Source organism: Helianthus annuus, chromosome 11 (genome assembly GCF_002127325.2).
Source record: "Helianthus annuus cultivar XRQ/B chromosome 11, HanXRQr2.0-SUNRISE, whole genome shotgun sequence".
NCBI lineage: Eukaryota > Viridiplantae > Streptophyta > Magnoliopsida > Asterales > Asteraceae > Helianthus > Helianthus annuus.
In genome coordinates, this window is record NC_035443.2 from 65024501 (window position 1) to 65051769 (window position 27269).

Here is a 27269-nt window from a genome sequence, read left to right on the forward strand (position 1 = left end):
AAGCCTTTATAAATTCCTGCTCCATCTTCGGCATTGGTATATTCTTCATCGTCTTTGGTCTTTAAACGTTAAGTATCATTTCTTCAACCCCTGTTACCGGATCTATCTTCTTCACTCTCTTTGGGTAATGCGGCTTCCAGTGTCGAAAATCCTTCAACGATTCAAACTTTATGTATCCCCGCATTGCGATATCATTTTTGCGAACTGGATACTCTAAAGTTCTTACTTTCGACAACTCCACAACTTCCCAGCATGATAAAGACATTATATCAAATAGACGTTCAAAGTATTGTACTCCAAATTCCCTTCTGATCGCGTAAGCATTAACATGAGGTAGGAAACCCCAGCTAATGATATCACCAAGAGAAACACTTCGATCTCTCTAATAGTACTTCAATGGCCTTTTAAACTTCCTTTCGTAACTATCTTTAAACCACTTTTTCCGTTCTTCCTTTTCTATGTCTTTGGGAGTACCATCAAAGTTTTTGTCTTTCAAGATCTCAGCTACTTTCCTTCTCAATTCATCTCGATTCTCTTCTGTAAAGAACTCCATCAGTGTGGGCAACTGAGAAGTATCTTCATTTTCATTCTCGTCATCAGTGCAATCCTCAACCTCAACCCTGTCGTACATATCAGCATCCTCTACATACTTATACTCGTATTCTGGTTGATAGTTGATGTCGAATGCATTTAATTCCTCTTCAAAATCAAACTTGAAATCAGGATCCACCATACGTGTCATTTCTTTAATCTTCTCCAATGTATACGTATGAAAGTGTTCACCTTCTTCCCTATAAGTATCCAATCTCAAAACTAACTTTTCAACATCTTCAACATTTTGAGCATCACCAGACTCCCCCTTTCCTTCAGCTCCCCCTGACTCTTCATTCACAGAATCATTCAAAAAATCATCAACAGTTCTTCCATTGTTTAGGATCGGTTTCGACCTGAATGAGTCGTTCGGAAGAGCTCTCGTACGTTTCAGAGGCGGAAACTAAGAAACGCACTTGAAAAACAGCTTGAAATACACTATAATCCTCTTGTATATTCAATTAACAATGTTTACAATGAGAGGAAATACCGGCAGCACTTCGGTATCACTTTGACCAATCGTTACAAATGAATCCGTTTGAGATCTATTTATAGTACACGACCTATCCGTTTGAACATGCTCAAACGGTTAACAATTTCAAACGCTGTGACTTCAAACGGTCTTGTTCAAACGATCATTTCTTTCAAACGGCCAACATTCAAATGGGCTTCTTTCATAAAACTGTTGGGCTTTCAAATGGAACCACCTGATTGGGCCTTCAAACGGTCACTTCTAATTGGACCAAAATGAGTTTTGTTTTATGTGAGGCTAACATTCAGTTTTCTATTTCATGACATCTCATGTGATGTCACCTAGGTGATATCACTTGTGACGTCACCTATGTGATGTCACATGTGATGTCATGCTTGATCGGATCCGCACCGAGACCGAGACTCGACATAAGACGAAGACGACAGATGACTGCACCAACAGACTCCCCCTCAGATGTTGACGAGTCTTAAGTGTCGAGCCTTCAACGACTTCAGTCTTTATCAGTCCTCTGAGCTTCTCTCTGTCTCTCTGTCTTCAGACTCCCCCTCTCGATTTGCTGGTATTTCTTTGTTCTTCAGCAACATCTTCAGGATCGTTGTCTGGCCTTCACATGTTCAAACTTGATGCCTGGCTTTAGCTATGTCCACTGAATCCAAAACTTGGTTACACCTACACATTCTTAACCCAGAAGTAAATTTTCTAAATTTAACAATTTGCATGCACCAACACTAACTCTCTTTCAGATCAGTCACATATGATGAACCACTTGTTAATTTAAAAAACTATATTGACAATTAAAAGCACTCCCCCTCACAACAATGTCATCATGTTTAGCACTCGGAATTTTGATAATCAGCTTTCCAACATCAGTTTGTGGAAAATCTTTTTGAATTTTTCAAAACTTATGCTAAAACACACACAAAATCTTTTTGGATTTTCCAATGTAAAGAAATGAAATGCAGAGAAGAAATATTTACATACACTATTTTTGTGAGTTCGTGTAAGAGGATCGTATCAGTTTATGAGACATGTCGATAACACCGTTAAGCTGATTTCATTTTAGGTTCTAAACAATTTACCTAGATTGTCAGTATATCGGTCCACTGAAATTTTCACACAAAGTTCAACTGATACGAGATACGATATTAATGTTTTAAGAACTTAAACTTATCCGTGTGTCCCACTACTTGAATATACTCCCGTATCCAGATCCCAATATTCAGTCTTACAGGTGAGTATACCACAGCTGATATCTGTATAGGGGTTAGATGCAAGGGCCGTGAGAGCTCAGGTCGATACTTCCGTATACGCAGAGAGATGACGGCTTCGACTTTTGGGTGTGTCCCCTTTAGAGGATCTTTTAGTTTCAACAGTAGCGACTATCAATTTTATTGTTTCATCAGCATGCTGAGGGTGAAGCTATGTTTCAAGCTTTTTGTAGAAAGCATTATCCGGGGACTAGGTCAGTACTTCCATACAGCAGAAGTCCCGGGATAATACCCCATATATCACTGAGCATAAAGACCTAGTATCTCAGAATAAGGGACCTTTCAAACAAGATTTCAGGGGTTACCTATATATCCAAGTTTGTGTTAACCCACAGAACAAGCAAGTTTGAACTTTCAGATTTATATCTCGTCACAATTTACTAAATGTGTAAAAACCTACTGACATATCCACAGTAAGACTGTTTATCACATATTATCTTTAAACCACTTTTTCCGTTCTTCCTTTTCTATGTCTTTGGGAGTACCATCAAAGTTTTTGTCTTTCAAGATCTCAGCTACTTTCCTTCTCAATTCATCTCGATTCTCTTCTGTAAAGAACTCCATCAGTGTGGGCAACTGAGAAGTATCTTCATTTTCATTCTCGTCATCAGTGCAATCCTCAACCTCAACCCTGTCGTACATATCAGCATCATCTACATACTTATACTCGTATTCTGGTTGATAGTTGATGTCGAATGCATTTAATTCCTCTTCAAAATCAAACTTGAAATCAGGATCCACCATACGTGTCATTTCTTTAATCTTCTCCAATGTATACGTATGAAAGTGTTCACCTTCTTCCCTATAAGTATCCAATCTCAAAACTAACTTTTCAACATCTTCAACATTTTGAGCATCACCAGACTCCCCCTTTCCTTCAGCTCCCCCTGACTCTTCATTCACAGAATCATTCAAAAAATCATCAACAGTTCTTCCATTGTTTAGGATCGGTTTCGACCTGAATGAGTCGTTCGGAAGAGCTCTCGTACGTTTCAGAGGCGGAAACTAAGAAACGCACTTGAAAAACAGCTTGAAATACACTATAATCCTCTTGTATATTCAATTAACAATGTTTACAATGAGAGGAAATACCGGCAGCACTTCGGTATCACTTTGACCAATCGTTACAAATGAATCCGTTTGAGATCTATTTATAGTACACGACCTATCCGTTTGAACATGCTCAAACGGTTAACAATTTCAAACGCTGTGACTTCAAACGGTCTTGTTCAAACGATCATTTCTTTCAAACGGCCAACATTCAAATGGGCTTCTTTCATAAAACTGTTGGGCTTTCAAATGGAACCACCTGATTGGGCCTTCAAACGGTCACTTCTAATTGGACCAAAATGAGTTTTGTTTTATGTGAGGCTAACATTCAGTTTTCTATTTCATGACATCTCATGTGATGTCACCTAGGTGATATCACTTGTGACGTCACCTATGTGATGTCACATGTGATGTCATGCTTGATCGGATCCGCACCGAGACCGAGACTCGACATAAGACGAAGACGACAGATGACTGCACCAACAGACTCCCCCTCAGATGTTGACGAGTCTTAAGTGTCGAGCCTTCAACGACTTCAGTCTTTATCAGTCCTCTGAGCTTCTCTCTGTCTCTCTGTCTTCAGACTCCCCCTCTCGATTTGCTGGTATTTCTTTGTTCTTCAGCAACATCTTCAGGATCGTTGTCTGGCCTTCACATGTTCAAACTTGATGCCTGGCTTTAGCTATGTCCACTGAATCCAAAACTTGGTTACACCTACACATTCTTAACCCAGAAGTAAATTTTCTAAATTTAACAATTTGCATGCACCAACACTAACTCTCTTTCAGATCAGTCACATATGATGAACCACTTGTTAATTTAAAAAACTATATTGACAATTAAAAGCACTCCCCCTCACAACAATGTCATCATGTTTAGCACTCGGAATTTTGATAATCAGCTTTCCAACATCAGTTTGTGGAAAATCTTTTTGAATTTTTCAAAACTTATGCTAAAACACACACAAAATCTTTTTGGATTTTCCAATGTAAAGAAATGAAATGCAGAGAAGAAATATTTACATACACTATTTTTGTGAGTTCGTGTAAGAGGATCGTATCAGTTTATGAGACATGTCGATAACACCGTTAAGCTGATTTCATTTTAGGTTCTAAACAATTTACCTAGATTGTCAGTATATCGGTCCACTGAAATTTTCACACAAAGTTCAACTGATACGAGATACGATATTAATGTTTTAAGAACTTAAACTTATCCGTGTGTCCCACTACTTGAATATACTCCCGTATCCAGATCCCAATATTCAGTCTTACAGGTGAGTATACCACAGCTGATATCTGTATAGGGGTTAGATGCAAGGGCCGTGAGAGCTCAGGTCGATACTTCCGTATACGCAGAGAGATGACGGCTTCGACTTTTGGGTGTGTCCCCTTTAGAGGATCTTTTAGTTTCAACAGTAGCGACTATCAATTTTATTGTTTCATCAGCATGCTGAGGGTGAAGCTATGTTTCAAGCTTTTTGTAGAAAGCATTATCCGGGGACTAGGTCAGTACTTCCATACAGCAGAAGTCCCGGGATAATACCCCATATATCACTGAGCATAAAGACCTAGTATCTCAGAATAAGGGACCTTTCAAACAAGATTTCAGGGGTTACCTATATATCCAAGTTTGTGTTAACCCACAGAACAAGCAAGTTTGAACTTTCAGATTTATATCTCGTCACAATTTACTAAATGTGTAAAAACCTACTGACATATCCACAGTAAGACTGTTTATCACATATTATCTTTCCAATTCTTTAGCATGTTGTGATAGTCCACTGATGTACTATCATTTCCTCTTTTTCACAACAAACTCATTTTGGTTTTTATCATGTTTTTGTCTTTTTCAAATTTTCTAATGTTTTTGGATTTTCTGAAAATTTCTACTCCCCCTAAAATGCAAACACATTAACGAAAATTGAAAACAAACTGTACAGAAACATGACAACCGATATCAAATCGCATCAATTCGCCATTCACTTGGCATAAACAATCAGAACTCCCCCTATCAACAAACTATTTTCTCATTTAGATTTCAAAACACTTAAGTTTGTTTTAATCAAAATGATTTTCCGGAAAATAAGTTTGTTTTTACCACATGTAAGTTTACCACTTGTTTAAGTACGAGGATATGGTTCATCATCTTGTCAGTTTTATCAAATGTAGTAAATCAAGTACAACTTAATGTCCTTGATTCACTGTTTGCAATCAAGCAACCTCTAAACCACTTGTAAAAATAACCAAACAATATCACTTGTAGGTATGTCACTTCTACACAAACCATTTTACCAATCAGAATGCCGATTCCTGCTTCGCACTTACCAACCTGGAAGCTCCGGCGTAGTCATTTAACCTGTAAAATTTTAACAATTTCAAGAATTTTTCATACAAACTCATAATACATGAATGATGCCGATTCCTGATCCACGATTAAAAACTTGGGATCTCCGGCAAGTCAGGTTTTTCAATCGAAGAAAATGTCCACCCAAGCCTGACCAGCCTTGGGTGATTTCAATTCAGATTTTGTTGGGGTGTAAGTTGCTTTCTTCTTAGCGTAAAAGTGTTTTACCCCTTTCACCTTCCCATCGACCATCTTTTCGAAAATCTTCTTTACTTTCCCATTAAATGCTTTCTCAACATCAAAATCTTTTTTGTCATTGTAAAACTGATTTGAAATCTCAGTTTTTCCAACTTTCTTTTTAACTTCCTCAAACTTCAGTGATGGAAACTCTTCATCATTCACTGAAATTTTCTCCTCAACCTGTGGCTCTTCTGGCTTTGTGGAACCAGATTCATCGCCGACATTCACATCAACCTTCTTAACAACCCACATTTGGTTGTCCTTTTCTTTCTTTTTATAAAAATTCTTTTTAGAACATTCACCAACCTCATACATTGAATTTTCAAAAACCTTAAATTTTTCTGTTGGTGGTTCAACAACAACAACTTTTTCTTTTAGTTTTTGAGAAACTCCCTGTTTTGTTTTTGCATTTGTCGAACAATTCCATGCAATGTGACCAGCTTCATTGCACTTGTAACAGGTTCGAGTCTCTCTTTGATAAAACACTTGAGTTCCATTCTTCTTTCTTTCAGCAAGAAACTCTTGATTTGACTGTCTCCAGAATGGTTTCTTCTGTTCATCTTCCGAGCTTCCACCTGACACAAATTCTGTTTTTGTTTTAGAATTTTTATCATTTTTATAATTTTCTGGTGGAACAAAGCCTAATCCTTTCTTTTTGTAGCTACGATTTTGGTTAGGTTTCTTCTGAAAACCAGAACCAGAATTGTAACCCTTTTTCTTGTTTAGACGTTGTTGAACTCTTGAAGTGTACTTTTTAGGTTTTTCAGTAAGATTTAAATCTTTTATTTCAGAAATATTGATTTCTGTCATTTTGAAAACCTTTTTGATCATGTCAAAACGAACACTTCTTGTTGGAAATTCTTTGTCATAGTATAATTTGTCCGAATCATTTAAAGTGTATGCAACTTCAAATGTTTCATCATCCAAATTAGCTTTCGATAACAAAAATTCTTGACTGTAAGACCATTTAACCGACGAATTTTGACTGTTGACTGACGAATTTGACCCTCCAAACTCAGATTTTGACTCGGACTCCTCTTCAGTATCCAACACCTGATCGACCACCTTTTTAATTAACTCAGACTCATGATCGGTATCGGACGAGGTAAACGTGACATCAATGTTATCTGGTAAAACGTCAGTTGTGTCGGTTTTTAGCTTTATATTGACTGCTTTCTCAAGTTGCTCCTCGTTTGGTTTCCTAGGAGAATACCCATCCCAAATTGGAGGCGGACACTTGTTATAGCTAACAGTCGGTTTCTTACCACAATCTTTCTTCTTCTTTTGCTTCTCATCTTGAAAGGCTTCCATACCTGCAACAGTTGGGTAATACGATCAATGAGATAATCAGAACTAGAATAACTTTGCAGTAAACGTCTAATTCTCTCATTCTCAATCTTTTCCGTTTCCAACTCTTGCTTCCATTTGGCACTTTCTTCGATGTAGAAGTTTATCGCCTTCTGCTTTGACATCGTGACCGCATTCATCATCGTCAGTGCTTGTTCTCGTTCTGAGTTTGTCTTTTGGAGACCAGTTACTGTTTTGTTCAAGACATCGTACAATTCTTTCACATAGTTGAGGTTAAACAGTAATTGTTCCTTCTTCTTCTCGTACTCAGCTATTATGTCATCTTTTGCAGTACAATCCTTGCAAGCTTCTAAACACTTCTCACAAGGCTTGACGATTTCAACAATCTTCTCAACCTCGATTGTTTTTACAACTTCAATCACCTTTTCAGCTTCAGTCATCTTTTCTTCATCTTTCTCAACTTCGGTAATCTTCTCAGCAGCGCTTTCAACATTTTGAACATCACCATCAGATTTCTTTTGTTGTTCTTTAGTAGCTCTTTTCTCCTTCAGTTTTTCCATGCGATCTGCAAAATAGAAATGAAAACTTTTAGGAGAAAGATGAAATTTAGCAACATTTATATGTTTCTCCTCCTCATCATCACTGCTACTGTGATCTGGTGATTGATCAAATTGTACAGATTTTTCAGAATCAGCATCTGAAACACCAGAATCAGACGGTGTTTGATCAAATACAACTGCTTTTTCTGAAATAACCTCATTCTGTACACTCTCACATGAACTCTGTAAACTTTCATCTGAACCTTCTGAAATTTCTCCAGATCTTTCTGTAAGTCCATTAGTACTCATTGAATTTTCATCAGATGTAACAGAATTTGCATCCTCACTTGCTACATTCACCCCGATAGATTTCATCCACGTAGCAAACAAATCTGGCTCTCTGACAATCTTGGCAATGAATGCTTTGAACTCTCCCTTCTCATCAACAAACATATCCCAACTAAAACCTTCAGGTAGTTTCTCATCATCTTGATCGATTATGCGTGCTGCTTTGCCATCAGATGATATGTAATCACTCCAGCTGAAATCTACCAAACATGCTCTATTTGAATCCTCAATCTTCCTACCATGAGCCGTCTGTGGTTCTTGAGATTGACCAACTTGCTGATAGATAGCTTTCCGGTAGTAGTCGTCTTTTCCGAAAGGAATCTGAGCACCGCTAGCTTCTCTACCCTTGCACTCCCGTTTGAAATGACCTTTCTCCCTGCATCAAAAACAAGTAACTTTAGATTTATCAAAACCTAAAGTAGATACATGAGCATCAAGAAAATCATTTCTCCTGGTAATTGCTTTGAACTTCTCAGCGCGTCGAAGAACACTTGCAAGACACCATTTGATATCCATGAGTTCCATCTCTTCGGCGTCTATCTGATCGTAATCCTCCTTTGTAAGCATAGGATTTCCGATCCGACCAGCAACAAGACCTTCATAGGATAACAATACAGAACCAAGAAGTGCCATGTGGTCTTTCGCAGTGTCTTCTGAAAAGCTTTGACCTTCTGGAAGGTTGAGAGCTATGTTGCACTGAATCACGTATCCATTTCCTGTCTTTGTACTCTGAGACTGAAAGCTTGTATTTGTCTCTTTAGGGTTTACACTTGGAAACGATGAAAACCCGCTGCTACTCTTGTTTGAACCCTGATCAGCTTTATCTGATGAATCCCCAGCACTAAATGCAGTTTGGATTTTCGGACTTCTCTCAGCTTCAGGAACTGGAATGCTACCTTTATAGTACATTTTTACATCCTGTTGGCCACTAGGACTGCTCATCCTAGCAATCTTCTGCTGTTCCAGATCCTGACTCTCGATCTTCTCTATGAACTGAGATATAGTCAACCTATCATAAACACCTGTGTTTTTCAGAATCATCAGATAGGTTCCCCACTCTTTCTGAGGCAACGCATCAGCTAACTTGTCCACCCACTCCTCACGATCTTTCTTAATGCTTAACATCGACATCGATCGTACTAGGTGACAGTATCTCTCAATCAGCTTCTTTGTATCCTCTCCCGGTAAGCTGCTGAACAGATCAAACTCTTTCTTAAGCAAGGCTTTCTTGCTCTTTATCATGTTCTCACTACCTTCAAACTTGACTTTAAGTGCATCCCAGATTGATTTTGCAGTTTTGTCATGCTGAAGTAGAATAAAGATGTCTTCCTTGATAGCTTGTTGAAGCAGACTGATCATCATCTTTTCTGCTTTGTACGTAACACGTTCTTGATCCGTGAATTCTGATAACTCTTTGGTAACATGCAATTCTGTTTCAGGCAACACATATTTCTTTAATATACACTCCCATGATCTAAGATGATTTGCCTGAACCCAGTTCTCGAATCGATCTTTCCACCCGTAGTATTCTTCGATACTCATCAATCTTGGGGGCTTTTGGGTGGTTCCCGTCTCGTTCTCTAAATTCATGGCCTGAGCAATCGCAGCTGGGCTTGACGGTGTTGCAAATGCGTTGTAGAACTCGGTATCCATGTTTCGGTATTGAAGAATTTCTCAAACAATCTTCCACACGAACTGATTTTCCTCGTAACACAATAATACCTGACACACAAACAAACAAACAACAATCAGTTTATAGATTTATCAATTAACAGGATAAAACTGGTACTGGAACTGGTGAATATTCTGTTTGAACTGAAGGTTGACACACTGTGTGGACTGAATGTTGACACACTGTGCGGACAGCAGAATGACAAACTGTGCGGACTACTATGACCCGGATCCAATTTAACTAACCAGACTCTTTGAAACCTTTGAACTCCAAACTGTGATGAACACACACATGAATATTCAAACTTTCATGAGTTATAAATTCTATTTGGCCGTTAAAATGATGAACGTTGAATGGGCCGAAGGGTCAACAAACACTTATCAACAAATTGTTAGAATGTTAACTAATATAATGGCCGACAATTTTCAATTATACATTTATATCATTGGGCCGATAGTTTTAATGTATATTATATTCTCATTGAGCCTCAAAAGACTTCAGATCACATGCACTGATTTCAAATAATAAACCGTCAATATGAATCTTGGGCTGATTACTTTGATATTATTGAAAATCTGATTGGGCCGTAATATCCACTAAGCTGTTCAAATTGATTAAATGCATTTTTTTAACAGTTTACAATATTCAAACAGTAGTTGGTTCAAACGGTGGACTTTCAAATGGGACAGTTTCAAATGATGGTGATCTTTTCAAACGACAGGATACTTTCAAACGTAATGATATGGTTCAAACGACATATGCTAATTTCAAACGGCAGTGTCTACTTTCAAACGACAGGATATGGTTTCAAACGAAAAGTTCAAATGGAGGGTGCTTTCAAACGATGAAATCCTGATTCAAACGATTGTTTCAAACGATAGACCTTGTTTTCGAACGAAAGGTCTTATGACGTCAGTAATTCACGAACAATTTCAAACGGACATGCAATTTTTATCCGTTTTACTTCGATTTTCAGTCTGAAAGTTTCAAGGCTTTGTCAGTTATCAATTCCGAACACAGTGTGATGTTTTGAGCTGATTTTAACCGTAAAAAGTATCGGTTTTTAACAGAAGGTGTAGAAAAACAGATTTCCAAGCTGAATATGGCAAGAACTCCTCGTCCTGAGCTCTGATACCACTTGTAGGATCGGTTTCGACCTGAATGAGTCGTTCGGAAGAGCTCTCATACGTTTTAGAGGCGGAAACTAAGAAACGCACTTGAAAAACAGCTTGAAATACACTATAATCCTCTTGTATATTCAATTAACAATGTTTACAATGAGAGGAAATACCGGCAGCACTTCGGTATCACTTTGACCAATCGTTACAAATGAATCCATTTGAGATCTATTTATAGTACATGACCTATTCGTTTGAACATGCTCAAATGGTTAACAATTTTAAACGGTGTGACTTCAAACGGTCTTGTTCAAACGATCATTTTTTTCAAACGGCCAACATTCAAATGGGCTTCTTTCACAAAACTGTTGGGCTTTCAAATGGAACCACCTGATTGGGCCTTCAAATGGTCACTTCTAATTGGACCAAAATGACTTTTGTTTTATGTGAGGCTAACATTCAGTTTTCTATTTCATGACATCTCATGTGATGTCACCTAGGTGATGTCACTTGTGATGTCACCAATGTGATGTCACATGTGATGTCATGCTTGATCGGATCCGCACCGAGACCGAGACTCGACATAAGACGAAGACGACAGATGACTGCACCAACACATTGGAAGCTTTAGTTACATTACTTCCCATACCACCTTGAGCATCGTCATCGTCGTTATCAGAACCATGACTGCTAGCTGAAAATACTTTTTCATCATCATCATCTTCCTCTTCATCCTCATCATCATCATCCTTATCATCGTCATCCTCCTTATCATCTTCCTCATCGTCATCAGCAGCAAGATCTTCTAAAGTTACAGGTTCTTCAAAAATTGCTGATATGGAAGATATAGGTACTGGATTTTCAATCACTAAGGATGGAATAATTGATCTCTCAATAGCTGCCATACTGTTTTCAGCACCCTTACCCTTATCTTTCATCTGTTCATCAATCTCAGCCTGGTGTTTTGCCCTAAGCTCTTCAACTTGAATCTCTTCAAACTTTTGTTCAATTGACGTTCCGAGCATATTCTCCACCACTTTATTCAACATGTAGAAATCATGCTCTTTCAATGCCTTAGCAGCCTCAAGCTCTTTGTTTTTCATCTCGAAATATTTGTTCTGCTCATCCCTGCGAGCCTTTTCTTCTTCAAGTTCAGCCACGCGCACCTTCAAGAAATCAATCTTAGTTTGATCAGTATCAATCTTCTTTAACAATGCCTTGTTTTCAGACTCTAATTTCTTCACGCGTATTTTGAGAATCTTTTCACGTTCAGCAACTTTCTTGCTTTCTACTGCTAACACTTTGTTTTCGTTCAACACTTCATCCATCTTCTTTTCTAATTTCTTCACTTGTTCATCGTTTGTAAAGCCAAAATCTCCAATATCTTCAAGATTATCTGGAGGAATGTGAAGACCTCCGTGGCCAGAAGAACCAGGAGTTAGTTGAATTTGAGTGAGTGGTGGTGTTTGAAATATTTCTTGAGATGTGAGCAAGGTTTGTTGTTGTGGTGGAGAGAGATGTAGTGGTGAAAAATGTAATGGTGATGTTTGTCTGGGTGGAGTTGGTTGTTTTGGAGGTGAAGGTTGTTGTGGAGGTGTTTGATGTGGTGGTGATTGTATTGGTGTAGATTCAGGTGGTGGAGTTGATGGTTTACTGGGTTCTTTGGCTGGTTTCTTCTTCAAGGCAATTTTGGGCTTTGTAATCTTTGTAGTAACTTTCTTGATTTTCGGAGATACATTCCTTTTCTTTGCACCTGCTTTCTTTATGCCGCTTGAAGGTGATTGTGATTCAGAAACATGCTCTGGAGAAGGAACGTATGCAGAATCATCTTTCTCCTGTCTCTTTCTCTTCCTTAACTGCTTTTCTTTCTCTGTAGCTTCTTGAATTCTTCTTAGACGTTCAGTCTCATCTACTTCATCATCTGAAGAACTCGAAGAGCTTGTTGTACTTTTATTGACATCATCACCTTCAACGTCATCAATGACCTTCTCTTTCTCAGCTTCCACATTCACTGCTTGCTCAGACATTAAATCATCAACATTAAGCATCACTTGATCAATATCAGCATACGTATCTTCTTCCGTAGTAACAACCGGCTCATCTACCTCAGGTTCATCAACCAATAACGTTTTTGTCACTTTCTTTTGTTTCTTCTTTGGCTGAGATGAAGACCCCCCACCCTCCTGAGATTTAGGGGTAACTTTCTTGCCTCTTCTCCTTGTTTTTTTGACAAACCAGTCATTTCGGGTGGTTTTGAACTCCTCAAGAGTCTTTAGCTCATCACCATAAGCTGCTTCCTTCATTTCTTCTTTATTTCTCCAGTTTTGGTGATTAACTGGACCAGGATCAACGTAGTTCACATCTTTGATATACCCGAAGAATTCTGCTACTACTTGTGGTTCTGGATGGTTTGGGTGATATCTAGAAAGCTGCTTTAGAGAATCATTGCTCATGTGTGACTGAACTAACAAATCACCCTTCAAATCACGTTCAATCTCTGGATATGCATAATCGATCAGCATCTGCACAAATCTTGGATAAGTCCAAGTTCGACTCTTTGTAGTAATATTCTCGGCCATATAATGAAAGACAATGTGCGAGAAATTATATTTCTTGTTCAACACCAATGCAGTGACCATGTTCATCTGATAATCGCGCATTGTATCGTAACTTCCTTTGGTATGGCTAAGTGACATCAATATACAATGAATAACAAACTTGTAGGGTTTCTGGAATTCTGACTTTAAATAATTTCCAACATTTAGAGCACCCGTATATCCCATCCTGAGCATGCATCCTTTCACCATTCGTTCTGGAAATCTTGTTGGCGACTCTGCATCGTCCGGAAAATTCACAACCTCACAAATGAGTGCCTCAGTAACAACAATTTCTTTCTTTTCATTATGCACCTTCACAATTGAATGAATTGCTTTGTTTTCCTCATCATACTTTGAATGTTTCCAGAATCTTTTAATATGTGACTTGTACAATGGACGTTGATCAGTCAATGCCTCTTAAATTGGTATACGACCCATGAACTCCAAAATACTGCTGAACTTAGCCAATTCCGTATTTTTCTCCACATCCAAATCACAACAACTGTTGTGAAGTGATCAAATATCACATTTGAACCCTGCACATCAAAACACATACAATGAGTCCACACTTAGAAAATTTCAACATCAAAACTATTACAAGTGAAAACACATGTAATGACAAAGCATTAAAAGCAAAATCACCCTAATTGATTTTGAGCGAAATCACATAACACTCAGAAGCGAAATCAGGTTGACACATAGAAGCGGAATCAGGTAATCCGCTTTGGAGCGGAATTAACTCATCATCACATCGACACGCTTAGGAGCGGAATTAGACTGAAATCATAGGAGCGAAATCATCAAACACATAGTTTGGGGCGGAATCACAAGACAAGCATTCAAATCTTGTTAGATGATTAAATTGGTCATGTGGGTTTGTTACTCTGTAAAATCCGACCAAAAGGATATGTTTTAATTTCATTATGGCCCCCTGAAACTGACTAGATCTAACAGTTTACCATCTGTTCATCAACAAACATACACTAACCCTAAATCTTTGAACAATCAAGACTCAAATCAAGAAATTCATCACATTCCGACAACACATGTTCAATTTCTTGTTTAATTTTTACAGTTAAAGACCCTAAACCTAGGTTTTTCACATAACAGATGCCGACAGTTCAAATAAAACATGATAAAGACACTTTTGAGCCTAAATCTACCTTGCCCATGATTAATAGTTGAGCAAACCAACTAATAATCAACAGATCTACAGGAAATCGGGCAGCAATTCGTTTAGAACACGATGAATTTGGGTTTCGCTCAAGATCGCCGGAGAGAGAAAACAGTTGGAGCGGAATAGGATAAGTGACATAGGAGCGGAATCAGCCACCCTTTTATATATGGTCTGATTCCGCTCGAAATGGCCCATTTGGACTCTCGAGCGAAATCACTTAGAAACTACGAGCGAAATCAGCCAAGAAGCAGTTATGAGCGAAATCAGTTTTAAGTGCCATTATGAGCGAAAACAGCTTTTAGTGTGTTTAGGAGCGAAATCAGAAATATTATTTTCAAAATTTTAACTTTTTAAACTTTTCTGATTGTTCACCGACACACCCAGTTAACCAAGTCCAAGTTAATGACCTTGGTCAACTGTTTGATCTACCAAGTCCAAGTTAATGACCTTGGTTGATCAAATTATGAAGTACGCTGACTTTTCAAGTCTGAAAATAGTTCAAATTAATGAACTTTCGAACATTTTGAACCTTCAAACACATTTTCAAACAATCAAACATGTACCAATCACAGTTTAACATCTCCTGCTTACCCAACCCTCATCATACAGACATGATCTGCACAAGGCTTTGATCGTCTGATTCCCAACATCGGTTGTCGAAAAATAAGATGAAAAATAAAATCTTTTTAGATTTTTTAACAGGATAAACTGAAATATATACACACAATCTTTTTGTAAGCGTGTTAGGGGATCATATCAGCATTTGACAAGACATAAGCACCGTTAAGCTACAATTTCATACCAAGCCTTAAACAATTCGCGTAGATTGCCAATATTCTGATCCTCTTAAATTCTCACAGAACTTTCAATCTGTCCGGGATACGAAATTAGTGTTTTAAGACTTAAACCTCTACATGTGTCCCACCACAGTATATACTCCCGTATCCAGATCCCAATATTCAGTCTTACAGGTGAGTATACCTAGATGATATCTGTAATGGGGTGTAATGCGAGGGCCGTGAGAGCTCAGGTCGATACTTCTGTATACGCAGAGAGATGACGGCTTCGACTTTGGTGGGTCCCCTTTGGGGATCTTCTTTACAACAGCACATAATTATCATTTTTCAATGTTTAATCATTTTTTATGCTGAGGGGAGGCTTTACAAGTAAGGCAATGCGTAAAGTATTATCCGGGGACTAGGTCAGTATTTCCATACAACAGAAGTCCCGGGATAATACCCCAGATATCACTAAGCATAAAGACCAAGTATCTCAGAATAAGGGACCTTTCAAATGAGATTTCGGTGGTTACCCATATATCCTGGAGGTGTTCCCCACGTAAAAGTGTCACACCCCCAAAATCAACATGCGGAGTACCACCGCTTGGAGGCGTGACTGACCAGGATCTTAACCATCAATCACATTGAACTCATAAGAATTGGTGAATAATACTTTCATTTATAAACAACAAGTGTTACAATATTACAATGTTTCACAGTTTATAGTGGAAGCATATTTAAATCAATGAGTGTTTATAAAACCACATGTAAGTTCTTAGTTATTGTGTTGCGTTTCCATGTGTCTCGACCCATGACCACTCCAGCTTCCCAGACAGCAAGTTCCTTGGATATGCACCTATAAGCCTGCAAGGCATGTAATAGAGAGTCAACAACTGTAACATTTGTGCTTGTAATCATTGTGAACAGTTCAGTTATCAATAAAACAATGTTATTTTATCCCAATGTTTGTTTGGTTGTGTTTTATATTTTTCATGTTTTGACTTTTGCTCAATTTCAAACTCTACATCGCTTTCTGGAGAGTTATACGCTAACTGATGCTTAAACGCACTCAGTTTAATGCGACAAATACTCCGGAACATCAACATATACTCAACGTACCTTAAATAACCTGTACATAACTTAGAAATAAGTTTTGAAGGCTTTGGTATGGCAAAAACAAGTTAATTCGCTTACAGGGACTAAACTTGACAAACTGCGAAAGTATGCCAATTTAAACTGTAACGAACATTCCAGAACATGTCCATAAGTTATACATACCATAAATATCCTTTACATAGCTTAGAAATAGGCTTTGAGGGGTTTGGTATGCTAAAACAAACTTTTGGATCATTCAGGGGCTAAAAGTGTCAAAAAGTGCACAAGTTTGCACTTTCGCGCATAACTTACGTTCTGAATACATCCGGACATCCAAAAATTTATGTAGGCATCCTAGTATTATGCCTTAGTGTTTGGAATGAGAAAAATCCATTCGTCGCGCAATTTGGATCGTCTTTCGCGCTTATGCGCATTCCGTCGTAATTAACCGAACATCGCGACCGTACGGCCAAACGAACCGACATCCGACATATTTTTGAGCACATTTTAGGTCCCCTATACTTTAACTTCATTTTAGAGCTTTGAAATGGGGTTAACGGGGCTTAAAAGTACCAAAAACGCATCAAAAACCAAGTTTTGGTGCTGCAGGGACTAAAATGGTAAATCTGCCAAACTAGGGGCTTACGGACCGTAAGCCAAAGCCCATACGGTCCGTAAGGGGTCCCCAGTACAGCAGAACCCACATTTAATGCTGATTGGCTCTTCAGATCGCAAAAGGTCCGATTGCCTTTTCACCCAATGAAAGGCCAAGGGCCATATTCAGTGAATCTAGCTAGGTAACACATGTACGCACAAGATCGTGGCATGATATTCGATAAAACGATCCTAACGGTTCCACTTTTCCTATAAATAACCCCCCCCCCCTTTTGTGTAAAAACCCACAAAATCAGATCTTAAGGCTCTAAGTTGGAACCATTGTTTCATACCTGAGCTATTTGATCTAGATTAGCACTCGGGGACCCTCCGTAAGTCTTCTTTCGTTCTTTTATTCGCTTTTCGAGTCCGAAAGTCGACGTTTTGTTGACTTTCTGCATTGACCAGTTTATGGTTGATGCGAAGTTCATTAGAACTTCATAACGTGAGCGTGGTCACGATGGTTATAGTCCGTAGTGACTATACCTACTGATCACCACGTTATCTAGGCTCAGTGACGAGTCGTAGTTTCGGCCAAAATGTGCATTTCTTGCATATTTTGTAACCAAAGTACTCGTGGGCATCAAAGCCGTTTGTTTTGATGTCAAACCTGTTTTCAAACTTAGTTAAGCATGTTCTAACATGCTTAGCTCGTCACTTTTAGTTTAGTGCTTATATAGGGTCGTAAGGTAAGCGATCTAAACCATCGCTTATACTTTCGAACCCAACCTATTTGGTCGATCATTAGGATCCGACCAAACACATTAGGTGACCATAGCTATAACCTTCCGAGGTTATACCTTGTGGTCACGATGTTAGGCGTTCCAGACGCGTTCTACGCGAACGACGCGTTAGGGTAGCCTAAGCTACCTAAACAAGTCGTAATGGACCGTAAGCACTTAGGTTAAGTTTCATTTTAGTATGTAGGCTTTGTTAAACCATATTACACGAGTCTCCATACTCGTTTGGTTTACGAACCCGCATACTATCCGATCCTTCCGATTTGGTCCGGTATATTAACATAGCTACCTATTAGGTGTCGTTTGATATCCAGTGATCTTTAGCATTATCTGGTTATATTACAAGGAAGTCAAAGCAATCCCAGGTGAGTACATTGAACCCCTCTTTTACTGTTTTCCAAACTATTTTGGGGTGAAACACATGTGCCTATCTGTTACATTCATGCTTTCCATGTTTTCACATCATATGCCTGCTATGTTATTAGTACATTATAGTACATGATTTCATTACATTTCATGCTATGTATGCCCATTGTGTGCGTACTTAGTACATTGATTTACATTACATTTCTGTTGCATATGTTTACTCAGCATATGGACACATTGACTTACATGAACATTTCTGTTGCATATGTTTACTCAGCATATGGACACATTGACTTACATGAACATTTCTACTTCGTATGTTTACTTAGCATACTTAGTACAATTGTTTACATCACATGCCTTCATTTTGTTATGACATTTGGTTTGTTTAACATGGGACAATACATTCATTAACATTAGCTACGCCGTTCGTTAGTAGGTAGTGGTACCATAGGAATTGACAACTCCCATTCCTGAAGTCCTGGGTTTGATAGGACTGGAAGGAATGACCGAATTCGATATACATAACTTAGATAAACCTTTAATTTGTTTAAGGGTTTATCGCCGCAGTCTCAAGGCTTGGATGTATGCATAGTTTACAATACCGCATAAATGTTAATATCAATAGAGCATGCATTCTTCCACAGAACATAACGTTGATTTAAACCACGTGTTACTTCAACGACTTGTTTTGTGCATTTTACATATGGTTTAAGTTGATACATTTCGCTTACCATACATGATACATTTTGGGATACACATTACATGATTTACATTGCACATAAACGTTTGACATGGTTTACACAACAACACTTGACATTTGGTTTATACATGAACAATTTACATGGTGGATTGGTTTGGGTAAATGATTTGAGTAACGTGGAGTATGTAATATGATGCAAACATGGTGGATACGCCGCTGGTACTTCCTATATATAAATGTTTGTATAATATTACATACCTTAGTGTTATCTAAATCATTTCAGTTTAGACATATGACATTTTATACAAATAACATACTTTTCATAAAACATTGTCTTACAAAAACAACTTATTATATTCAACTCATTTTACTTGGTTTCTCGTTTAACCTTGCACTTATCTATATATATCATTTGATGTTATCGTTTTTCAAATGGTTTACAAAGCGAGACAAATTACAAGGTTCATGACTGACTGTTATTAAACATTCTTTAAAACTCAAGTCATGAATCCCACTTTCACAAAACCTATGTATCTCACAGGCATTTTTATGCTGACGTACCTACTTTCACATGTGTTTTCAGGAGCTATTCCATAGGATGATGATCATGACACTAGGGCGGACCTGTGCCTTAGAGAATAAAAACGAAGATAGAATTAGTTTAATTATGTTTTGAACTCTTTGTTTTCCTGTTTAAAACGATGTAGCACTCATGTTTATAAATAAAATACAGCTTTGTATGCCATGGTCATGAAACAATTTAATTCTGTCAACAACACTCCCCGGCGTTTCCGCCGCGGTTGCATGTTATACGCGGCCGGGGTGTGACAACAACAATGTTGAGCGAGTTCACAGTTGGATGTTCGTTTTAAGTGTTTTACGAAAACATAGTTTGTCTTAAGTTGGCTTACTTGCCGTGGGGGTTTCCCATAATTGAAAACATGATTAACCAGTTTACCCTGTTTCCCAAACATATTCATAGATGGTGGGGGTTTCCCAAGTGAAATGTTTATTGTTTAGTTATAGTATCCGTATTGTGAGCCTTGTGTTCGTTCATTAGGTCATATATCGTATTAGTTTGTATCGCAGCCCTCTAGGCATGTATGCGAAGATTAGGGAAAGTTCTCAAGTATTCTAGACTAGGTATGTTTGTATCGCGGCCACCCGGCACCTGTGCGAAGTTTTAGTGTATAGTTCGCAGCCTTCCTAGGCATGTGTGCGAAGATTAGTCATATTATCGCAGCCAACCCTGGCATGTGTGCGAAGATCAGTCATATTATCGCAGCCAACCCCGGCGTGTGTGCGAAGATCAGTTCAATAAGCATCACTAGTCTAGCAGTATCTTAACCAATCACCTTCCTCACCCGAGGATCATATCACTACGTTCCATTATCTAGAGAAGTACAAATAAATAAATCAATCACATTCCCACCCTGGGAACCCCATGCCTTGGCTGTGTGAACTCACCTTGGTTTGCTCGGTATGCTATGCTCTAGGGTTTATCAAATGTCTAAGTCCATTACACACGACCTAGGATATGTTGCACATGATACGATGTAAGTGTTTGCATCAAATTAGGGTTTGCAAATCATTGACATTCAAGCAACTGTGTTTTGTGTGCGTATTGTATGCAGGATGATAACACATTGACTGTTCATATATGCAGGATCATACAGTTGCATTCAGTATCATACGATTATATACATATAGAATCATACATCATGTAATTAGTTCATCGTATTCACATAATTCATGCGTCACGCCTTTGCTTTCACATATCAGTCTAACATAGAGGTTAACATATTTGTCACTGTTAACATACTTCGTACATTCATCGGCGTTGATAAACTTAACAGTTTAACTGAGTTAGCGGCTTAAGAAAGTGACATGCACATCTTATCAGAGTCAGCATTATATAATACACATTCATGGCCTCATATAAAACACACACAAAGTCAGACAGACAGGGCCTTGCCCTTCTTAAAACTCAGACAAGAAATGAGGGGGCTTTAAAGGTCGGACAAGGGATCAAGTCATGAAAGTCGGACCATGGGGGTTTAGAAACTCGGACAACAAGGTCTTGGGGTTAAAAGTCGGACCCCCCCCCCCCCCCTTGTGTAGCACTCAAAACTCGGACAGGGGTAGGGGGTTCAAAACTCGGACCCCTCCCCATATCCTTAACAAAGTCGGACTAAGGAAGGCCAAACAAAAACTCGGACCACATCTAATGTCCTAAAACTCGGACCATGTTAATGAGTGAAACTCGGACATCCCATCAGCTTAAAGGTCGGACTAGGGTGGCTTACATAAAACTCGGACAATGTGGCAAGGGTTAAAACTCAGACATCACACCCCCATACAAAACTCGGACATACTATAACATATCATAAAGGTCAGACTAAATCCAATGATAAAACTCAGACTACTTAATGTTATTAAAGCTCGGACATCATTGTGTTATAATAAAACCCAGACAATTATATTAGGGTTACGAAACTCTGACAATAAGCAATACGTGAATTTCAATCATTGCACAGAATCCAAAGAATCAAATCAGTTACGTTTCTTGTTTTCATACGAACAGAAAACCCTAATTATATACTTTCACAGTGCAGCAACAATTCAATCATCGACAGTTTAAACACATCATACATTAAAATCATCAAACAATTGATTACATAGGAACCTTATTCATTTCTCAGTAAATCAGACTCAATCAAAACCACAGAAGTATCATATGAGAGCTAGGGTTTTCATGAACACATAATCAAGAATTGATACCATCAACCAATCAATTAGAGTTTACAAGTATCTCAATAATCAATAAACAATTACCTTGAATGATTCTAGAGAGAATGTGGAAACAAAAGTGATGAATGTCTTGCCAATGATGATGGTGATGATTGCCAGAGAATGTGAAGTACGTGCTTTGGTTTCTTGTGTGAGGTTTAGTGAAGGATTAGGGTTAAATATCATATAAGTTTCACTAATAACTCTACACACCCTTAATTATTATATTTTACAATAGTACACCATCTCAAACAGTTTCACAGTTTCACCACCAAGTTCATATATTTACATGTCTTTCACAATTAACACATAACTGTGCACAATTACACAATACACTTCATTGTATCAAAACATATACATTTCCACAGAAACTAATTGTGCAAATAAAAAACTAAACAATACATGAACGTGCAATAAATGCGAGATAGGAATCTTGGAAATTCGAGTTGTCACATTATCCCCAACTTGAAAGAAATTTCGTCCCGAAATTTAGCATGCGGTTACTGAGGAAGCTAGGTAAGTTGTATCGTTTACTGATTTTTCCTGGGGTGTCACATCATCCCCCCGTTGATTTGGAATTTCGTCCCAAATTCCGCAGTAGTAGCTTCAGTCTCAGTAGTGGTTGCATTGGTTCCTAATAACTGGGGGTACTTTTCTTTCATCTGGTCTTCGCGTTCCCAGGTGTACTCTGGGCCACGTTTGGAGTTCCAACGAACTCGGACAAGAGGGATTCTCTTGTGTTTGAGGACCTTAACATCCCGGTCCGTGATTTCAACTGGTTCCTCGACGAAGTGCAACTATTCGTCGATAGTGAGTTCCTTAAAAGGAACTATGAGGGTCTCATCTGACAGGCACTTCTTCAGATTCGACACGTGGAATACATTGTGAACTGCACCGAGTTCAGCTGGTAGGTTCAGTCTATAGGCTACCTTGCCTATTCTTTCAGTGATTTCGAATGGTCCAACATACCGTGGATTGAGCTTGCCTCGTTTACCAAATCGAACTACACTCTTCCAGGGTGAGACTTTGAGTAAAACCCGGTCCCCGACCTGAAATTCCAATGACTTCTTACGCTTATCCGCGTAGCTTTTCTGACGGTCGCGCTGCCGCCATGAGTTGTCGTATTTGCGCTATTCGTTCAGTAGCGTCAACTACCATTTCTGGACCTGTAATCTGACTATCCCCCCACCTCTGCCCAACAGAGAGGTGACTGGCATTTACGCCCGTACAATGCCTCAAATGGAGCGGCTTGTATGCTGGTGTGGTAACTGTTATTGTACGAAAACTCCACTAACGGGAGATGCTTTTCCCAGCTGTTGCCGAAATCGATAACACATGCCCGAAGCATGCCTTCTAGAGTTTGAATAGTGCGTTCAGACTGCCCATCCGTCTGAGGGTGGTAAGCCGTGCTCATATCTAACCGAGAGCCAAAAGCCTTATGCATTGCTTGCCATAGTTCTGACATGAATCGTGCATCGCGATCCGAAATGATAGAGGTGGGCACCCCGTGCCTTGAGACTACTTCTTCCAAGTATATATCTGCTAGTGTGGAAAACTTGTCTGTTTCTTTGATTGCCAAGAAATGAGCAGACTTGGTGAGTCGATCCACGATCACCCAAATAGTATCGTTCCCACGCTGGGATCTAGGTAGGCTTGTAACGAAATCCATGGAAATTTCCTCCCATTTCCATTGTGGTATCTTTGGTTGCTGAAGTAAACCTGCTGGTTTCTGGTACTCTGCCTTGACTTTTGCACCAGTCAAGCACTTGCTGACATAGGTAGCGATGTGGGCCTTCATGCTAGGCCACCAATAAGTAGTCCTGATGTCGTGGTACATTTTATCCGACCCTGGATGTACCGAGTAGCGGGACTTGTAAGCTTCATCCATTACCAGCTCGCGTAAGTCTCCATAAAGTGGGACCCATATACGCCCCGTTACATAGTAGGCGCCGTCTTCCTTCTGTTCTAATCGTTGCCTTGAGCCGCGTAAGGCTTCAGCCCTGACATTTTCTGGTTTCAATGCTTCTACCTGAGCATGTCGTATCTGTGCAGGAGGACTAGACTGAATGGTGAGCTGCAATGCTCGCACGCGCTTAGGTAGAGTGTCCTTTCGACTGAGAGCGTCAGCCACAACATTGGCTTTGCCTGGATGGTACTTAATGGCACATTTGTAGTCGTTAAGTAGTTCGACCCATCGACGTTGACGCATGTTCAATTCCTTCTTTCTGAAGATATGCTCGAGACTCCTGTGATCGGTGTAGATAGTGCACTTGGTACTGTACAGGTAGTGTCGCCATATCTTGAGCGCGAAAACAACAGCTCCCAGCTCTAAATCGTGCGTCGTGTAGTTCCGTTCATGAACTTTGAGTTGCCGCGAAGCGTAGGCAATAACTTTATCCCGCTGCATCAATACACAACCAAGCCTCTGTATCGATGCGTCACAATAGACCACAAAATCATCCGTGCCCTCTGGCAATGAGAGAATAGGTGCGCTGCATAGCCTATCCTTTAAGTACTGAAAAGCGGTTTCCTGAGAATCTCCCCAACGGTAGGTGACACCCTTCTGTGTCAGTAGTGTAAGCGGCTGTGCGATCTCCGAGAAAATCTTTGATGAATCGTCTGTAGTACCCCGCCAAACCCAAGAATTGGCGTATTTCCGTTGGTGTACGCGGTGCAGGCCAGTTCCTGATCGAATCTAACTTGGATGGATCAACATGAATCCCATCCCTGTTCGCATTCTGAAAATTTGGCGTACAGTTGTTCCTTTCGAAGAAGTTCCAAGATAAGACGTAAGTGCTGCTCGTGTTCCTCCTGACACTTGGAGTAGATCAGAATGTCGTCGATGAAGACAATGACGAACTTGTCTAGATAGGGTTTGCACACCCTGTTCATAAGATCCATGAAAACTGCAGGCGCGTTCGTAAGCCCAAATGGCATGACTAGAAACTCGTAGTGTCCGTAGCGAGTTCTGAATGCTGTCTTGGAGACGACCTCATTCCCGGACTCTCAGCAGGTGGTAATCCTGACCACAGGTCTATCTTGGAGTAGTAGCTCGACCCTTGCAACTGGTCGAATAAATCATCAATTCGTGGAGGAGGATAGCGGTTCTTCACCGTCACTTTGTTGAGTTCTCGATAATCATAACATGTGCGGAAAAGCTTCTCTTCACGGTATAACGGGGGCTCCTTAAAGCGAAAACTAGATCCGACGAAACTCGAGTCCATTAATTCCTGAAGCTGCTTAGGCAGTTCCTGCGACCTTCCTGGTGTAAGGTAATAAGATGTACTAATAACAAAGGCTACTCCTAGCATGATACGGGTCTGACATCCCACTTGACAATGTGTAGATAAACCTGACAGTTCTTCTGGTAACACTTAGGGAGAAGTCACGTACAATTGAGGAATCCTCGATCCTCCTTTCCTTGGTCTTGACATCCGCGTTGAGGGTTAACATTGCAGGGTAAATCTTCTGTAGACACTCCTGGCCCTTCTTGCTGGAATGAAGTTAACCGTTGTACCACTCTAACACGCTGCAAGAGATAACATTTCTCGTACAAGGTTTTCTCCTCACTGAGCGTATGCATACTATATCTGGGTAGCCAGTCCACATGGCTACTGCGTCAAATCTATCAAGGGTAGTAGAAGGATGGTCGACGCTGATCACTTGTCCCACAAGGTCGAGTTTGCATTCCTACGCCCATATGAGTTTTCAATAGGCTCGCCATCTGTCGTTTCCATAGCAGGTTCGGTTTCGAGATGTACTAAAGATGAGCCGAACAGTGACGAAGTGAATTATTACTAAGAGCACGAAGACCACCATGTTGTTACAGTATTGGTGTTGTCCATACCAATCCTAATTACCCATCGCGAGTACCACATCCAGTGTTGTTGCTACTGCTACTAGAGCTCCGAAATCTGCCATTGTTCCTTGGGTTGATGATGTTTTAACTTAACCCGTACATAGGTCGGTAAGGTGCTACGCTCATCCTCCTGTCCGTCGTCGTTACGAGTGGTTCAAGTGGTTCACTATCTGATACGAGAGTGTTGCGGAAGTGATCACACTTCGGGATTCGGAGACGTCAATCCATGAGTTTCAGAAAACGAGGAGGAGTAGGGTAAATTTCGTTCAATCATTCGACACGAGGACATCCAACTCAGGGACGTTCGTATAAGCACCTAACATTCTACACGGTTCGCTAGATGTTCTAATGGGTGTTCAGGTAACACTCGACAGCATCGAGTTTCGAAAGAATCCAACGATAATGGAGAAGTTCACGTTTAAGTTTGAGTAGGGAGACAATTACTGCTATGGCCCCTATAGGTTGGTTATGTTTCATATTGATCAAATAAAAGGACAGAACCCCTTTTCCACTTGTTAAGCCTTACTGGGACTCACATGCACCCCACATTATTATTATTATGTGTGCACCCACAATAATATTGTGATTTGCATGTTCATCTCAGCTCCTCTTAACTCATGTCAAATGGTTCCCCACACTCAAGTAGGAATCAAGAGTATCACATAGCGTAGGTTATGAAGGTTTAGGGAAAGACAACCCTATCGGTCACTTATTACGTGAATGTGTTCATGAATTCATATTGGTATGCTAAACGTGCAATCCATGCAATATCGTATGTAGGTGTTCACTAGTTATGTAGTTCAATGATTATAAGAAAGACGAACCTTGCAATCTGGAGCTGAGTGTCATGGTCATATTCCCGTTTTCAGAATCTGTCCGGTTATAGTCTGGTTTTACAAAAGCAGTTTCCCCTTTTTAAAACCAAGTTCACTATAACCAATGGCTCTGATACCAATCTGTCATACCCCCAAAATCCACATGCGGAGTACCACCGCTTGGAGGCGTGACTGACCAGGATCTTAACCATCAATCACATTGAACTCATAAGAATAGGTGAATAATACTTTCATTTATAAACAACAAGTGTTACAATATTACAATGTTTCACAGTTTATAGTGGAAGCATATTTAAATCAATGAGTGTTTATAAAACCACATGTAAGTTCTTAGTTATTGTGTTGCGTTTCCATGTGTCTCGACCCATGACCACTCCAGCTTCCCAGACAGCAAGTTCCTTGGATATGCACCTATAAGCCTGCAAGGCATGTAATAGAGAGTCAACAACTGTAACATTTGTGCTTGTAATCATTGTGAACAGTTCAGTTATCAATAAAACAATGTTATTTTATCCCAATGTTTGTTTGGTTGTGTTTTATATTTTTCATGTTTTGACTTTTGCTCAATTTCAAACTCAACATCGCTTTCTGGAGAGTTATACGCTAACTGATGCTTAAACGCACTCAGTTTAATGCGACAAATACTCCGGAACATCAACATATACTCAACGTACCTTAAATAACCTGTACATAACTTAGA

At 39.4% G+C, this 27269-nt stretch overlaps 1 protein-coding gene across 1 annotated transcript; it reads right to left on the minus strand.

Annotated features, from left to right (window-relative positions):
• Positions 1–382: 382 nt before the first annotated feature.
• On the minus strand, positions 383–14742 carry LOC118484023 (glutamic acid-rich protein-like). Its single transcript, XM_035979899.1, has 6 exons — positions 14734–14742; positions 14023–14106; positions 11789–13954; positions 11614–11698; positions 2838–3245; positions 383–882 (listed from the first exon to the last, which is right to left on the minus strand). Exons 1-6 carry the CDS (start codon positions 14740–14742, stop codon positions 383–385), a joined length of 3252 nt encoding a protein of 1083 aa, XP_035835792.1.
• Between the last annotated feature and the right edge of the window lie 12527 nt (positions 14743–27269).